Here is an 18,631-nt window from a genome sequence, read left to right on the forward strand (position 1 = left end):
TGAATGTCCTCCTGTTCCCAAAGACAGTGGCAGGAGGCGCATTCTAATAAAATCAAGAAATAACACACACACACTACAAATCCCATTTAGTAAAGCCAACCCATTCCGACCTTTCTGCAGCATGCTATTGACAATTCCGTTAACATTTCTTTAAATTTAATTCCTGTGCCTGAGACATGACAGAAAAGAAAATGCGTTCATCTCAATTGTAAAAACCTTTCACTTTAATGCATCTTTGAATTAATTGGGCACAGGGCTTCATATTGAATACAACAAACTGGGTAGTAATTGATTGGGACCCCAGGGAACAATGGACTGTGATTGGCTAGTAAAAAAAAAACACCAAAAAGGGAAGCGACTTATGAGGGAAAAAGTTATGAGGGGGGGAAAAAATAGCCATTTCCAAAAACATACTAATAAAGAAATTCTCCTTAGGGCTTGAGTTACACATTCAGTTGCCATGAATCACTTCTGTCAACACCAGGTGTCAAACGATTTGATTCGGTTTAAAGTCTTGGTTAGTGCCGGATCTCTTGCAAAAGGGCATAAGTTGCTATGTGATCTCCCGTTGTGCAGCTGTGGAGAGTACATTAGAACCCAGCATGAGGTTTGCTTGTCTTCTCTTTCTATCACTACAGCTGGGGGATGCCTCCTCGCTTTCTCTTGCTCTCTCTCTCAAACTCCGAACTGGGCTGACCGACCGTCTTGTGCTGTGATTCTGGGCTGTTGCCCTAAATCTTGGGCTGATTGAGTGAGCAGAGCACTGGAGACGGCTTGCTAAGAAACATGTTTTGCACAAACGTAGGAACAAAAGTTCTCGGTTGGAAGAAGAAGGGGGATTAGGCCCAGACAGAGGTGGGATCTCACCAGTTCCCAAGAGTGGGTTACTAATTATTTGTGTGTGCCGAGAGGGGGTTACTAATTGGGTCCGCTTTTCCATCTCCACGCCCTACATACTCCCCAACGGAGGCATACTGCCTTTGAACGAAGGTTCCATACATAGCAATTCACGTAATTGGGTTAATAATGTAACTCCCTGAACTGTTAATCCCTTCAGGTACTGCAATTCATTGATTCTCAGCCTTTCGTATCTTTTATTTCACCAGTCTCTATCAAAGAACCTGTGTGTTTCACCATTGCGGTGTTCAGATTTGTGAGTTGGGGCATTTTCTATAATGTGATGATGATTTAGAAATGACCTGGTGCAAAAAAAATTTGGGGGGGTCATGATGGGGTGGCTGCCTATGAGGGGGGGGCATCCAACTCAGGTTTTGCTCAGGGCTCAGGTTTGCCTAGATACGCCTCTGCCCCCTTTGCTGAGGGGGGGCTGGCGAGGGAACCTGTTACTAAAATTTTTGGATCCCACCACTGGGCCCAGACCCCATATAATGTGCTACTAAGGGAGTATCTGGGCCACTAAAAGAGTATCTGGGCTACTAAGGGAGTATCTGGGCTACTAAGGGAGTATCTGGGCCACTAAGGAAAGGTTCTGGATTCTGAATAGTGCATAGCAAAACCTTGCACTGGCAGATATGGAATTGTGAAGAAAGACAGCTGCGGGGCGGTTTCCCGGTGTATACGGGCTGCCAAAGGCAGGTGCATCGGCCACCCATCCATCTCGTTTCGGGAGACTGCCCTGTGCAGGGACAATGGTGTCCACCTGTCAGAACAGGGCACGGGCCTGTGGCTGCGTGATATACAGACAGCTGTGCAGGAATGGCTGGGGTGTTAGGAAGCTCCCCACCCGTTGCTCTTGTGGCGGTTTGGCGCAAGGGTATTGATCTGGAAGGGCCAGGGGAAGGGAGCTAGGGAGCTATCTTTTCCCATTGGGAGTAGCCAACGGCGGCACGAGGGAACCGCCCTGCTGATCAGGGCAGATGGGGAATACCTCTTGCCAGGAGCGTCCGCCCGGCAGAGCCCCATGGCGGAGTGAAGCTCCAGTACGGGGCATCCGCCCACAGGAGCTTCGCCATGATGCAGATACGATCAGATCAAGCCCCCTTGCTATGCCTCACACTTCTGCTTGATTAATAAAACGGCTATGGCCAATTGATTTATCCCAGCAAAAGGAGTGGTGTGGTTATTGGGAGAGGGCTTCGCACAAGAGGTTCCCACCCTCGCACAGCGACTGTGGCTATGGAAAGCAGCAAACACACATCATTGTGATTTGTAAACAGACTTAGGATGTCCAGTAGGGATTCCAGGCTCTAGGTAGGACCTGGGGATGCCCCGGGATTAGTGCCAATCTCTATACTACAGAGTTCAGTTCCCCTGGAGAAAATGGATGATTAGAGTGGTGGACTCTAAGCATTATTCACCACTGTCCTCCCCAGGGTCCATCCATAAATCTCCAGGAGTTTCCCAATCTGGATCTGGTAACTTTACCCCTCCCCACCCAACATCCTGGCCACTGTGGTCTTAGGCAGATCTGCTCAGAAATAAGTCCTATATTATTTGTTGGGGCTATTCCCATAAAAGTACGCTTGTAGCTTTAGGCTGTTATGGCAAAACACCATCATAAGTTTCATGGCTTTAGCTTACTTCAACAGATTCACCAGCCTACTTCAATTATATAGACACACTCATGCCATGTTTCCCTGAAAATAAGACAGTGTCTTATATTAATTTTTGCTCCCTAGAGTCGTTTCCCCCATCTCTACCTCGTTGCCGCGCCGCTCACCTCAAGTGTAGCATTGGGGTCCCCCCGCACTCCCCACTACTCAGGGCAGCAACAATGCAGCTACACTCCAATGGTGCCTGTCACAAATTCCCAGTGCAGCACATTCCTGGTGCTCCTCGAATGATGCGCTTTGATGACCCCCGCGACAGAGCACAGTGGTCGTGGGAAGCCCGAGTCGCTTTACAGAAATATGACGCTGCAAGACTGGGAGAAGCGCCATAGCAACCACTCACCCACGTAAGTGGGGAAATGACCAAAGATGCACTATGTCTTATTTTCACGGGATGTCTTATTTTTCTGCTCCACAGCTGCATTCTCTGGTCGATGGGCATGCTTCCAAACAAAAACTTTGCTATGTCTTACTTTCGGGGGATGCTTTATATTTAGCACTTCAGGAAAACCTCTACTATGTCTTATTTTCAGTGGATGTCTTATTTTCGGGGAAACAGGGTAGATATAGAGGGGGGAATTATAAACAGTGGGGTAAACAAGCCATGAAATGCTAGAGATGCCATTTGTGGACTATCTGCATCAAACTTGAATGTACAAGAGTAACACAGCGACCATACCCAACAACCATAACAGTGTCTGTTTGGGCCCGACTGAATCCAATCAAAGCTGTTATTCTTTTCTCATGTAGAAATGGTTTATTTATCTGTTTATTATATTTATATTTATCTATGTGACAGTAAAGCTATGTATCCAGGTGACCGTAAAGCTGTTGATCTTGAGATGCCACAAGAGTTCTGTTTGATTTAACAGGAAATAGAGGAATTGGAATTCTTACCAGGAGCGTATTGATGGAAAATAACTCCAGTGGTATTGGTGCACTTCTTGGTGTTGGCGTGCCTCTTGGGTACACTGCCCAGTGGTCAGTCCTCCTGTTGGCTAGCAGTTCACCTTGTTACAGGCTTGGGTGGGGAACCTCTTCCTAACCTCAGGTCAGCATGGGGTGGGTGAGTGTGGTACCAAGGAACCGGACAGTGGGCAGAGCGCGGATAGGCACATGAAGAGTATGGTCGCAGAGGGAGGGCAGGAATAGCGTTCACCTTCAAGTGGTGCCCAGCGCACATGCCTTACCTACCACACCTTAGATACGCCACTCATTCTTACTAAACCGTATTCTGTGATGGAGTTATGATTGATTTCAATGAGTGAATAATTAGGATAAATAAGATGCTAAAGAAATTAAAAAAGGATATTATGTACCAGGAGACCAACAGTTATTCCCATGCTGTGCTGTTTAGGAACTAATAAAAGAGGTAGGGATGAGTTGACCAAGATGTCTCTTGCTTGGGGGTACAGAGTTATCTTGAACATCCCCTATCTGGTGGAGGAATTTTGGAGTTAGGTTTGCCTTGCAAACATGTCAGGGCGATGCTTACTGAATTTGCTCGCTTCCAAAAGTTCATTTTCCTAGCTGTTTGTGACCTTGGACATTCTGCCAGACCAAAGCCTTCAGCACACTGTTAAAGCCAAGACAAAAGATTATTGCAACCCAGACAGCTTTACTAATGGCATACGCCCCATTCAGAAGATCCAAAATGCAGCATCTGGACTTCCTGCAGAGATGATCAAATTAATTAACCCATTGCACTTCAGCATCGTCGTCTTTGGACTGGCTCCCAAGCCGTCGAAGCATCCAAAGAGAAGAGCTAATCCTCACCTGACAAATCTATTTCTGTTAGAGAAAGCATTCTGTAATTGTCTTCACAGATAGTGCCAATTCTTTGAGGGTGGGAATAATGGAAGTTGTCTAAAAAGCTCTTCCTTCTGGAATCATGGGAGGGGATAACAGAGAGAAAGAGAAGAGTTAGTCTATTGCAGGAAATGAAAGGGGAAAGTCAAGCCCACCGGAATAAAACCCAACACTGTACTTCTGCAGAAATTTACTCCTGTCTAGGTTCACACTAAAATCAGTGGGTTTAGACTGGAGTAATTCAGCATAGGATTGCATTGTAAGTTACTTCCATGTTATCATCAATAAAATACAGTTTCAAGCAGCGTGTTTTTTTCAAAAAGATCTGTCCCTCCTGTAATGTTGACATCTCCAGGATAGAAATTTCTGGAGATGTGGAGATGTAGCTGGGGAAAGGAAGGGACATCAATATGGAATAATGCCATTGATTTCATCCACTAGGAGCTGCCATTTTCTTCCAGGGGAAGTGGTCCCTGTCATATGGCGATAAGATATCGATATGGTAGATTTCCAGGGGACTCCTGGAGGCTGGCAACCCTATTCTTCCACTCTCTCATTGGCACCTTGGCTAATATGCTGGAAGCCCAAATTTGCCAACCCTTTTTTGAGATAAGTCTAGCTCTGCCAGCGCAAGAGAACCGGGAAAATTCGATGCAGTATTAAAGCCTCAGGTCACTACTCTCTGTCACAGTGTTGTAGGATCAGAAAGTAGTTAACATTGCCGCACAATGCTGCAGCCAAATTTTGGCACTGGGTTTTCAGAGGCATACTTGATGCGTGAGAGGTCTAGGGAGAAACAAAGAAAGACTGTCAAAAGACTTTAAAGGCTGGAATCAATTGGCTGTTGTGAGTTTTCTGGGTTGTGTGGCTGTGGTCTAGTAGCTTTTGCTCCTAACATTTTGCCTGCATCTTTGCTGGCAGCTTCAGAGGTGTGTGATGGTAAGATGCATTGAGAAACACATCTTGCTGTGACATGCCACTGAAGATGCCAGCCATAGATACAGGTGGAATGTTTGGAGCAAAAACTACCAGACCAGAGCCACAAAGCCCAGAAAACCCTCAACAGACAAAGGAATACACAGGTTGGATTCAGATCTTGGGTGACAGTCCCATGCAACTTTTAGATTCTCCTTTGTTCCCACGCATGTGGTGCCATTTGCCGATTGTGACTTGGTGAAGGGGGTTCAGCCATCTCCCTCAATGTGTCCTATGATCCCTTTTGCCTCTTGGGGAAATTTTCTCTCCAAAATTTCAACTGTCATTTTCTGAGATTCCTGAGCAGCCCTCACAGTCAACTATTTTTAATAAAGAAGTAGCATGAAAGGGTAGACGTTTTCTGTATATTTCACTCTGTGTTTTCCCACCTTTATAATACAATAATAAAATTAAAATTAATCTTCTTCAGCTCCGTGTGGGCACCTTTCAGTCAGACAGAGAACTATGCTGAGGAGTTAAAATGAAATCCACTTTCCCCTCTGTCAGAAACACAAAATTAGGCACCAGAAGCTTTTGTTCGTTATAAAGATGAACAAGAAAATGAAGTTTTTATTTATAGTTTCGCAAAGAAAAAATATAACATGAAAACTAAAGCACCTGTGATGATAATTTAGAAAAGTTGTTGCTGCAGCTCACTTCTTATTTGGTTACAATTTAGTTCAGTTTCTTTAGCTTCGTTCTTTCCAGTGTGACAATCAGGCCTATCTATCTATCTATCTATCTATCTATCTATTCCTCGGTGATCCATCCATCCGGCCATCCATCTCATTATTCCTCCGCTCCCTCGCTCCCTACGCTCCTCAGCTTCCTCGCTCCCTACGGGCCTCCCTCAGTACTCCACCTCGCTATCTATCTATCTATCTTACCCATCTATCTATCTATCTATCTATCTACTCTATCTATCTATCTATCTATCTACCCACCCACCCACTCCACCTACCCACCTACCTACCCACCCACCCACTCCACCCACCTACCTACCTACCTCTATCTATCTATCTATCTATCTGTATTCAGAAGAATCTTCACTTTACTTTCAGGCAGATTTGACTGAACAGTTTATCCTCACACAATCTTTAAGACAATTTCCTTTTTAAATATGTCTTGGATCCTCACTCATATTGCTTCCTTTGTATAGGAGAAGGATTTTCTACTTCTATTCCTGATGCCTCAGAAGAAATTTTAAACATTCTCTCTCTTTTCTCCTTAAAAATACCACAGCTCTGCTAAGCTTTCCTACTTATTAACTGAGTGTGCATTTTCCTCAGTTGATTCCAACTAGCAACTCATGTGTTAGCTGTGTTTACATGTTTAGTTTTCACCGGGGACCCAGTTCAAATCCCTGTAATCGGACTATCCAGTTCCTCAATCAGAGCAAACCACCAGAGAACAGAGCATTTTCCATACATCTGCTCACAAGCTTGGTCTCAACAGAACTCCCCTCAAAATCTCTATATGCTGACTCAAGAACTATCCCTCTTTCAGCCAGCCTGCTGGACAAACCTTTGAGTGTACATGTAGGATTCCCCACCAGGTCAAATGGTAGCAAATATATCTAGAGGTCATACAGCAAGCAACCATAACATGCTCATCTTCCCACAAAATGGCTGCCCAGATCAGGGCAGAGATGTTGCTGCTGTGGATACACAGCTGAGGATAACAGGAGAAATGCAAGTGAGTAAGGGCAGGTAGAGCTGGTATGAGAAGATGCAGTAAGGGTTTAGGAAGCAAATAGAAAGTCCAGAGCAGACCCTCACTCATTATGCCCAGCTGTGCAAAACTGGGGCTAAGGTAGAACTTGAGTCTCACGCTTGTGTATCCCAGGTAGGGTTGCCAACTCCAGACTGGGAAATTTCTGGAGATTTGGGTGTGGATCTTGGGGAGACCAGAGGTTGGGGAGGAAAGGGATCTCAGTGGGGCAGAATGCCATAGAGTCCAAAGTAGCCATTTTCTTCAGGAGAGCTGATCTATGTCATCTGGAGATTAATTGTAATAGCAGGAGATCTCCCGGCCCTACCTGAAGGTCAACAACCCTAAACACACCACAGGGGTTGCCACGTTATGCCATGTCAATTCTGGCTGCTGAGGCTAAGGACACAGATAGACTCCACTCTCCAAAGCAGTCGTTTTCTCCAAGTGGAGATCAGTTATAATTCTGGGGGATCTCAAGGCTGGACATGGAGATTGGCACCCCTGGTCTCAAGCCAAATGTTTGCCTGTTTTTGTTTTCCGAACGTAGACAGCTTTCATTCAAAGCAAGGCAGGAGTATTGTCGAAGGCTTTCACGGCGGGAATCACTGGGGTGCTATGTGGTTTCCGGGCTGTATAGAACACGGCCATACAGCCCAGAAACCACACAGCACCCAAGGCAGGAGCCTCCATGGAAATGGAAATTCAGTCTCTCTGAGGCTGTTTCCTCACGGGCGGTAAACAGCACCCCAGGGATGGCAAAAACGCTGTCCCTGGGGAGCTGTTCTCATAGCAGGTGCTGCTGCATCACAGCAGCACCCGCCTCACCGCCCCAAAGCGGCATCTTCCACTGCCTTCGCTGCGTGTGTAACCGCGACCGCAATTGAGGGTGCCGAGCCTCTTGTGTGCAGGACTTTACCTTGCCTTCCTGTGCAGTTTGGGATGGCTGAAAAGTCATGCCCACGCTGCCCTCGGGACGGAGGGCAGCATGGGTGTGTCTTTTCAGTCAGCTTCCCAAAGGCATTGCACAGGAAGGTAAGGCAAGTCCCTTGCACAATAACCCTGGATGGTTCCTTGCGGTAGAGATGCCAGTCTCATAGCGGCAGCAGCTGGCGCCAGACTGCCCCAAAAGCATGGAAATCAAGGCGGGTGCGAATAGTTCCTGACGCTCCACCAGCTTACTTTAAGCCAATGGACAGCTGTTGTTTCGGCCATGCGGAAACGGCCTGACAATTGTTGTGAAGAGAGGCTGCCTGCTGGTTTGTTTCTGGGCCCTAGAAGCAACCGAAAGATCCTCACAATTGCTGAACGTCCCATTGGAGCCTGACTCGCTCTGGAATCACAAGTGACTCTCCTTGCGGCAAATTAAAGAGTCGCTATACTGCTTTCCCCGCAGCCTCTCCTGTAGCTGCCGGCTATTCCTTTCAAAAGCCTCTCCCTCTAAATGTGAGTGCTAACCAGCTCAGCCCTCTCCTAGTTACAGCATCTGACAGGATCACATCCCAAGATGATATGGCTTACGGCACGAAACAAGCGAACTGACATGTAAGTCACACTTGGTACGCCTTTCATACATCACAGGTCAAGTTTCTGGCCGGCACCTATCAATAGTAACTTAGAACTACGCTTTCCGCCATAAGAATGCAAAAAAGAGGATATTTGCGACAAGGCAAGGCCAATCTAACACACGTTCCAGGCCCTTTCAAGATGAAAGAGGATGAAGTGAAAAATTGGCTGTCAGTGGCTTGCATTAATGCTTGCTGTCGCATCGCACCCCTGCAGCACGCGCAGCAAAATTACGCCGCCTCAGCGTTATTCGGCGTCTTTCTTCCTTGCAATCGCAACCGAGCTCTTTACCATATCAGCCCATCTCTTCACCGAACGGCTTCATTCGCTCGGTCACCACCACTTCCTGTATTTATGAAAGGAGGAGGAATTCTTCATCTGTCTGGAAGCGGCCGGGTGTTTTGTCAAATGACCCGGATGGACACTTCAAAGTCTTCAAAGCTGAAGATGCGCCCCAGTATCAAAGGGTTGGCGGAAGCAGAATGTGACGGTCCCTGAACTAGACAGCAGGTGTTCTCTGTAGCGATTATGGCTGTTTGAACCCCGGCACCCTATAAAACTGCCCCTCCTCCTCCCCTCCCCAAATTGCGCACTTCCTTTACTTTGTCAGCACGGCTCCCCTTGGCCTGTAAAGGCAGCTTTTGAAAAGCGTGAGGGAAATGAGTCACTCCGCCAAATGTGGGAATTATCCTGTTTAGCTGGTCTCCTTTATCCTTTCAGCAAAGCCCCGATGAAAAACCTCAGTCACAAGAGACCAGAAAGGCTCCTACGTTACTGACAGAAACCAAATGTTGGAGCGCGCTCGGATCCTGTTATTGAAAAGAGCACGACCCTGGAGCCGCGCCTCCATTTGTCATCGTTTTAATCCAATTTGAGGCCTTGGCGGAAGCTTTCATCTCCTTCCTTCCCTTTCACATTTTTAAAACTCTCCTTTTCTGCGTCCGGTTTTGTTTCATAAGGCAATTTTAATTTTCTTTAAAAAAAAGAAAGAATCTGAGCCAGCAATGTAAAGCGAGAGCTACTCCTATAGGACAAAGTTGATTCAGAGGTGTTCTGTTTGGCAATCAGAGGCACATGTTTGTCAACAGCAGTGGAAGATGTTTATCCAGGCAACATAATGCTTAAAAATAAGGAGTAAATGCCAACTTTTCACATAGCATCACCCTTGGGTCACCCCTTCAGAGCAAACCAAGAGAGTCTGAAGAAAGCTGGGGAGGAGAAGACAAGTCGTCGGGCTTCTTCTCGTAGAGTTCAATTATGCAAATCCCAAAGACTTTTGTATTTACAATCTCCACTATAATTTTGGACATTGCTTCCAGGGCTGCCAACCTCCAGGTGGCGCCTGGAAATCTCCTACTATCACACAGGAGCTCCTGGTGATCAAGATCAGTTCCCCGGAGAAAATAGCTGCTTTGGAGGGTGAACGCTGTAGCTTTATATTTATTTATTTTATTTATTATTAGATTTAATATACCACCCTATCCCCGAAGGTGCACAAAAAACATCATGTATAAAAACATCATATATAAAAACATTATTGTCGTACTGCTGTCTATGCCAATAAAGGCTTGCTACGAAAAAAATATATATAAAAACATAAATACAATATAAACAGCAATTTTAAGCTAAAACAGCGCCCCGTGAAACCCTTACATGACCCTCCTAAAAAGAAATAGAGAGAGAATAATGGGTCCCGACGATGTTAGGGACCCATAGAAAGCAGGGGAGGGCGCTGGGGCACCTTCAGCGGCTGGTCTCTCCAAAGGCCCGGTGGAACAATTCAGTCTTTCAGGCCCTCCCGTTGATGTCCCTCACCTCCCCAAAACCTGCCCTCCCTAGACTTACTCCCCAAATCTCGAAGTCTTTCCCAATGCAAAGCAGGCAACCTTAGTAACTCCTGAGGCAGGGGAAGAAAAAGTTGTACTCCTGTGCCTATTAGAACACCAATTTGAGCCTGAAATTGACTTCTCTTGTACATAATGGATCCTATGAGTGAGAGTACAGGGTACACATTTCACATTAATTGGGCAACATGACAGTGATGATAAGGCAAGGGTGACCGGTTTGGTTCAGAGGCAGCACAGTTGTCTTAACATTCCTGTCACTTCCCTTCTAGAAATGCACCCATGGCCACCTTTTAAAGCTGTGGTTTCGCTTCAGTTACTGCTGGAAGAATCCCAGTCTTCATGATGTACACCCCATGTGACCAAATTAGTTGCGGCCGGGGACGTGGGTTACCCCATGTACCCAGGCAGATATGCCACTGGCGGCAACTGCTGGTGTGGTTTTGCGTGAGTGCATGGACAACAATGGCTGGCACAAGTGACGACACTGTTGTTGGGGTCTACGGCAGGAGCTCTGCCAAGGCACAGGAGGCGGAAACCAGGGGCCTGCTCGGGATCGAGGTGAGCTGGTGGTCCAGTAGGCCCTTACCAGGAGCCACGGGAACATTGATATCTTTGAGAAGGTGGCTGCGGGTCTGCCACTGAATGCCGCACCAAGACCAAGACACTGTGGTGAGAATACAGGTGTGTTGTGCACCACAACAATGTGTCAGGTACCCTGTTTCCCCAAATATAAGACATCCCCTAAAAATAAGACATAGTAGAGGTTTTGCTGAAGTGCGAAATATAAGGCATCTCCCGAAAGTAAGACGTAGCAAAGTTTTTGTTTGGAAGCATGCCCGACGAACAGAACACAGAAAAATAAGACATCCCCTAAAAATAAGACATAGTAGAGGTTTTGCTGAAGTGCGAAATATAAGGCATCCCCCGAAAGTAAGACATAGTTAAGTTTTTGTTTGGAAGCATGCCCGACGAACACAACACAGAAAAATAAGACATCCTCTGAAAATAAGACATAGCTCATCTTTGGGAGCAAAAATTCGGGGAAACATTGTAACAACAGGGTCGAAATGATTGTTGAGGAAGACAGGAACATCAGACCCCTCCCCAATCATGACAGCCACATGGTTTGGAGTGGACGAGCGACTATTGCCCCCAGCTCCCCCCTCCCCACAATTGGAGGAGCTCTACATGACAATAAACGAGGCGGACATTCACCCTCCTCCAAGCCTCCTGGACTCGGGTCAGCAGAATTTGTGGGAGAGGGTCCCTCCACATGTCTCCCCAAAGTGTCCCACCATAGTCACGATTGTGCAAGGCTGGCCCTGAAAGAGCGCAGGGCTCAGAAGGAGGCAGCTTCCGGGCACATTCACCGGCCTCAACATGTGGCGCATGCAGGGCATGGGAGGGGGCCGGTTCTCCCTGCCGTGGTCTTCGGTGCGTGGGGACGGACGGACTGAAAAACGGCCTTTATTGGACCAGAAATAATTTGCTGAATGTTAAACTTTATTGAACAATGCAAACGCTTAAAATCGGAGCTAAAACAGCCATAAGGATCTGACCACTGATCCTGAGCAAACCTGGTTTTTGCCTCTGCAAAATATGAGATACCGATTGATCAGGCTCAGGGTTAATTTATACAACAGGAAGCTTCCCCCACCCCCACAACCCAGGACTTAATATCAGCTGAGCAACAAGAGTTCCCAGACCCACAGGCTCAATTCTGATGGAGACCACAGAGTGGGGGAAATGGCATACTCCGGGGGCAAGGCTGAAGCTCCTTCTCAGACACAAATGGACCTGCAGATCTCCCACTGACCTGATAAAAATCTTTCTGGCTGCATGGGCACATGGATGCCAGTTTTCTCAATTCTGTCCAGGGCTCTTTGGAGCACTTGCAGTTAGCTCTCAAGCTGCCCACAAATCAGGCCTCAGACCCAGCGGTTGCCTCTGTTTTCACCTGCCCTCTGCCAGCCTCCTTCTTGGCCTTAGGCTGGCCTTTGGCTTGGGCTGTCTGTCTCACTGGCAGTCCTACTTCTGGGCTTTTCCTTCCTGCAGCGGCTTGATTTTGGCCTTGGTCTCTAGAACACCTTTCAGCTGAGCTTTGGTCTGGGGGGTGCCTTTCTTTGGGCCACCACTGGCCGATTTTGCTCTGGAGGCCTTTGGCAAACCTTGCTGGTTTGTAGCTTTTGCTGCTTTCCCATCAGAGGCCTTGGCCCTTGGTTCTGCCTCAGAAGTTGTGGCTCCACCCTGCAAGAAGAAACCAGCTGTCATTACCACAACATTTGCAAGCACTCAGGATGGTGATCCCCAATATTATATCTTCAGCTCAACTGGAGAAACAAATACAGTTCTCTGTAGCTTTGCCATGCCCTCCCACCCAGCCACTGGTGGGAGATGTGGGGCGGGGGGAGAGAAAAGTTGCCAGATCCAGGTTGGGAAATCTTGTGAGGTCTGGGTATGAAGCTTGAGGACGACAAGAACCTCAGTGAGATACGATGCCATAGATTCCACTCAAACTATCCATTTTTCCCAGAGAAAATGATTTCATAGTCTAGGGATGAGCTATAATTCTGGGAAATTCCCTACCTCTGTGGCAATCAAACCATTATCAAGAATAAGCTCTTAGCCCTCATGGTTGTAAAAACATGGCGGCATTATCTAACTAAGACAGCTTGGATCAGTGCTTGCCTTCCAGCTAGAATTTCATAGCACTCTCTTCTTTCTGTGATGGTTCCCCAACCCACATATCTCTGTGACCAACTAGAAAACACCCAACCTCAACCCTTTTCCCTCTGCCATTCATTCTTTGCAAGTTCTTCCACATGGAAGCAGACTTGGGGTCAAATAACTTCACCAGAGCACCGTGCAGATCTCAAGGGAGACGCCTTTATTTTTTTCCATGCACACTGCTTGTGGCTTTCGTACCGGGAAGCTGGAGTCCAAGACAGTCTCAGCGTCACTAGTGAACAGAGGCGTAGCAAGGGGGGAAAGTGCCCAGTGCACTGGTGCGTCCTCTGTCCCAGAACGCCCCCGCCCTGGAACACCCCCACCACACCCCTGGAATGTCCTCGCCACACCCCCACAGGGGCTCATGCCTGGTGCATTGTGCACCCCCCTGTCCCCTTGGAGCTACGCCTCTGCTAGTGAAGCCCAACTTCAATTCCTCCAAAGTTCATTCTATGGATCTGGAGCAGGGGTCTTCAAACAATAGCCCTCCAGATGTTCATAGACTACAATTCCCATGAGCCATGCTGGCAGGGGCTGATGGGAATTGTAGTCCATGAACATCTGAAGGGCCATAGTTTGAAGACCCCTGATCTGGAGAAAGTGAATCCTCTACATAAAGACTGCAGAGCTAAGCGTGGTATAGAGATGCCATGTACTTACATCACCAAGAGGTACCCCGGGCCTTGTGCTTGATGTCTTCTTTTTCACCTGCTCAGGACCTGCAAGACAAATTGGGAGGGATCGGACGATAAGAAGCCAAAGCCATTTCCTGCCCAAGCACTGGCCCATCTTGTTCAGGAGAGATAGGCAGGAGATCTTTCCTATGCGGAGAGTCCCAGGACCTTTTGCTCCTGAGACAGGCCAGGGGTTCACCTAAGGACTAGATGTGTGGCAAAGCCCTGCCATTATAGCACCAGGCACCCAAACCGCACTTTCCTTCTTGGAAGCTCAGCAGCCGCGTTAAAAATAAAATAAAAACAGAAAAACCAAACAGCAACCTAAGCCAGAAAAAGAGAATACAAGTCATCTGTGAGAGGCACCCAGTCAGTAAACATCACCCTACTTCCTAAGGTTGCCAACCTCCAGGTGAGGCCTGGAGAGATGCCACAATTACGACTGAACTCAGAAAACAGATTAGTTACCCTGGAGAACATGGCTCCTTGGGGAGGACGTGTGTGTGTGGATTTGATGGCATTATAACCTCACTAAGGTCCTTTCTCAAACCCTGCCCTGAACATCCGGGAATTTTGCCAGCCAGAGTTGGCAACCTTCCGACCACCCGCATTGTGCCCCTGCAAATGGTCAGTTTCAATAGAGGCAGACCTTTTATGTCAAAGAGGGACCATTCACTTATCAGGATCTTTACTGAGATGCTACAACCCTGGTGGGTGGCTAGCAACCAGAACCAAGCTGAGCTACATGGTCCTGGAGACCTGACAGCATCGCAGGTTCTGACTGGCTCACACCTGGGTTGAAGCAACCAATAGATGCAAAGCCCGCCATATATTGCAGTGGCCACATATTGCTTGCTCCAGCACCATTGTAACATCCAGTCCACCTCCATGTTTGATTCCAGGGACAGAAAAGCTACCCCCTCCTTCCCCCCCCCCTTTTCTTTTTGTGCGTAGAGAACCAGATAAGCACCATATATGTGGACCGTCAATAATTATAGTTCGTGAACAGGGAGAGACAGACAAAACCTGGGTGCTTTGGGACTATTTCCTGGCTCAAGTTTGGTACCTTCCCCACATCTACAATCTCATTCATAAGCTTTGAAAAGCCTTGTCTCTGTGGTCCGAGGACCTCAGGGGAAACCTTGGCACTCAAGTCACAATAGGTCCCCGCTTGCCTCAGAAGATGCGCCTCACCTTTGCGCTTCAATTTCTGCTTAGGACCTTGATCTTTGACATTGGGCTGTTTCACTGCCTCTCCCTCCAGCTTGACTGCAGGTTTCTCATCAGAAGAATTCTTCTTGAGGCCTTTCCACTGCTGGACCATCTTCTTCCTTAGCTGCAGGTATATAAAGTATTTTTCCAGTAGGAGCACTTGAAAGAATAGAGTGGGTCCCCCTCAATGCTTCAGGCTGCCTTGGAGAAAGAACAGGCATAAAAGCCCTGGCCCCTTGTTGATGCCAACTGAACATTCTTGGGGCATGGGACCACTAACAAATTCCCCTTTGCAGATCGGAGGGAGCTTTGAGGACAATAAGGGGAGAGGCACAACTACATCATACTTTGACTACTACAGTCATTACTGTGTGGACTGGGAAGTCCAGATGTTACTGGGCAGTACAGATGTTAGCTTGTCCTGCATGCATCAGCACTATTTTCCCTGCCACCCCACAGAAGTACTAGAGGACTTGATTCAGGGGTGGGCAACTATGGCCCTCCAGATGTTCGTGGACTACAATTCCCATCAGCCCCTGCCAGAATAGCCAATTGGTCCACAAACATCTGGAGGGCCATAGTTGCCCACCCCTGAATTGGTAAATGGCATTTTTTTTAAAAAGCTGTAAGAGACCTCTAGTGGAATTGGCGGGGGAGGCGGGGGGCCAGGGCAGGGAAAATGTGAGGAAATTTGCAATGGCATGTTAGAGAGCCAGTGTGCTATAGTGGTTAAAAATGCTGGCCGAGGATCTTATAGGCACAAGTTCAGTTCCCCACTCTGCTGTGAAAGCTTGCTGGGTAGACCTTGGGACCAGCCAACACTCTCAGTCTTACCCATCACACAGGGCTGTTGCAAGAATAAAATAGGCGAGGCAAAAATTATACAAGCAACTTTGGGTCACCCCTGGGAAGAGAAGTGGAGGTACAAATGACGTAAATAAATAGGTCGTTTCTTGCTACACTAGGATTGTTTGGGGAAGTTTCTTCTGCAATCCACCTTCAGTTTCAGTGAGAAAGGTGGCTATAAACAAAGTAAATAAACAAGCCTCGTGAGACGTATAGCTATGTGAAGCGATCATTTCACGAGATGCATTTTCTAAATGACTAAAGCAGTGGTGGCGAACCTATGGCACGGGTGCCAGAGGTGGCACTCAGAGCCCTTTCTGTGGGCATGCATGCACAGGGTTCATCATGTGGGGGGGCGGAAAATCACCCCCCCCCCACACACACACACACCCTAGGCTGGCCTGGGCATGATCCTTCACCTGGGAGTAAGCTCGGTTGCTGGCAATGGGGCTTGCTTCACAAGTGGCCAGTTTGGCGAGATTCCATCCATTGAGCGTTGCGGTTTGCTTCACCAGAAACCTCGGAAGTAACGTAAAGCTCAAGACCAACTGTTTTCCTTGAAAGCCTTAGTTTCAGGTTACATTGCGATGTTATTTCACGATAAACAAGTGGGTTTTGGGTTTTGAGATTTGGGCCTCGATTGCCGAAAGGTTAGCCATCGCTGTCTCCAGAAGATGGCAAGATAGGATTCCGCACAAGGCAACAGCTGCAGACCAAACAACCGAAGGAGTTTAGGGCAGCAGCAGCCAGCATTCAATTCAGGTTGCCATAAATATGCCACGGCTTGCTGACTGTTGCAGAATTGTCTGAAGTCGACACCATCTTACCTTGAAGCTTCCAGAAGCACCCTGCGCAGAAGACTTGTAAGGCCTGAGCAGATACCCTCGGTTTATCCCTTTCACCAAAGCCTGCTTCAGATAGTACTTGAGCCTCACCGGATCGACACCTGGGTATTGGTGGAGGATGTAACGTTTTATGGCGGAGGCCGAAGCACCCTTTGGCTTTTCGAGGGCCTGCACGGCTTCTAGCACCATGGACAGTGTGGGTGGGTGGTGAGGCCGAGAGACTGAGTCGCCTAGAAACTTGTTGAGGCTGAGTCGCCTAGAAACTAAAATGACACCCTCTTCAGAAGAGTTCGACATTGCTGTTCAACAATTCCCTGAGCTAATCCATCACCCCCTACATAGGAAAATCCCATGTCACTCAAACTCAGCCCAGTCAAGCAGCCGCCCTTGAGATAAGGATCTGCCAAGCTTTCCAGAAAGTAGGCAGAGCCTTTGTAAGGCAGAGTTTGTTATTAGCTGCCCTCATCAAAATGAAAGCCTTTTTCAGGTTTTCTTCCTTTTTATTTCCCGTTCTTTTTCTCTCTTCCCCCTGAGCTTTCCTTAGTTTCTTTTTATTCCCTTTCTCCAACTGCTTTGCAAAGTCAGGAGAGAGATACTGTGTTTTGCTCCACTTCTTGTGGCAGCCATTTTGAGGTAATGTTCTCCACCCTTATTGAAGTACCTCACGATATAAACAGCATCCTAAGTCTTTAGTTTTAGATATGTCCTGGCCCCACATTCCCTTTAAAGTGCCGTGAAAGGTTACTAATTTTATAGTACCCTAGCTTCAAGGTATTTTTTTTTCAAGTTGCACCAGAAAAAGCTGTAGCTTTATAAAGGAAGAATATGGGTACATGTGATTTTCTATGCAAATATAAAGGTATCTGCTAAAAAGAGACATTCCACTTCATGTAAAAATGTATTGTTTCTAAATACTTTTATGCAGTGACTTCTACCACAACAACAAAAGTTCAAGGGACATTTTTCACCACAAGTTATATTAGGAATTTGGCTAGGAATATACCCTGGGCAACAGAAATATGTACATATTTTTCAAAGATTTCTTCAGGCACCTCAGCAATGCTTTTGAAACTTTGAAAGCTCTAATGGTTAACTTATTAGTATTTGTTGACTATAGTACTTCTATTAATTTAAAATATGCACTTTACTTTTTTCTCTATGACAGTATTTAAGATTCCTTTGCATTTTCTCCTTTCACAACTACTCAGAGAACAGGAGAAATAGAACTCATACAGAAATAGGTTACTAGATTTAGTCAAATCAAAGTCTCCCTTCAAGTGTGATAACCAATATAGAGCAGTACATAGGAGTTATTAGACTGTGCACAGGAAATCTCAGATTCAAATCCCTATTCTGCCATGAGGCATCCTTGGACCAATAATTTCCTCAGGCTAACTTGTCTTAAAAGGTTGTAAAACCAGAACTGAAAAAGGAGGAAACATCACAGTTACCCTCTTACATGGCAAATAAGCAAAAAGCGCTAATCAATGCAGTCTTATATACAAACCACCTAAAGCCAGTATTTCAAATATCCCTCCCTCAGGAGACTACCACATGAACCTCAACAGGTGTCTCTAAGAGCCAATTCTAATAATGATTACCTGGTAGTGAAGCCATTTAAGGTACCCACTTTCTTTGCTTGTTAAACTCCCCTGGTCATCTAAGAAGGGTGTCCCTTTTATTTGCCAGGCTTCCTTCTCAAGGTGGCCTGATTTCAAAGAGTTCAGTATGCCAGCAGCTAATTGTGACTCTCCTGCAAATGCTATGGCCCCGATCCTGCATCAAACTCACTCCGAGCTTCTTCCTGAATGGACATGGGCAGCTGAACCTTTTCATTCCAGGACAAATAA

General features: G+C 46.9%; 1 protein-coding gene across 1 annotated transcript; it reads right to left on the minus strand.

The window, feature by feature from the left end:
• Positions 1-12,505: 12,505 nt before the first annotated feature.
• LOC125426200 (histone H1.8-like) lies at positions 12,506-17,078 on the minus strand. The gene is made up of 4 exons (XM_048484455.1): positions 16,764-17,078; positions 15,073-15,214; positions 13,865-13,923; positions 12,506-12,724 (listed from the first exon to the last, which is right to left on the minus strand). Exons 1-4 carry the CDS (start codon positions 17,076-17,078, stop codon positions 12,506-12,508), a joined length of 735 nt encoding a protein of 244 aa, XP_048340412.1.
• Between the last annotated feature and the right edge of the window lie 1,553 nt (positions 17,079-18,631).

Source organism: Sphaerodactylus townsendi, linkage group LG02 (assembly GCF_021028975.2).
Source record: "Sphaerodactylus townsendi isolate TG3544 linkage group LG02, MPM_Stown_v2.3, whole genome shotgun sequence".
NCBI classification, from domain to species: Eukaryota; Metazoa; Chordata; class Lepidosauria; order Squamata; family Sphaerodactylidae; genus Sphaerodactylus; species Sphaerodactylus townsendi.

Coding starts and splice junctions, on each gene's coding strand:
- LOC125426200 (XM_048484455.1), bottom strand. CDS start 17,078: ATGTCGAACTCTTCTGAAGAGGGTGTCATTTTAGTTTCTAGGCGACTC. Junction 15,215..16,763: donor GTGCTTCTGGAAGCTTCAAG/GTAAGATGGTGT, acceptor ATATACCTGCAG/CTAAGGAAGAAGATGGTCCA. Junction 12,725..13,864: donor CCGGGGTACCTCTTGGTGAT/GTAAGTACATGG, acceptor TTCTTCTTGCAG/GGTGGAGCCACAACTTCTGA.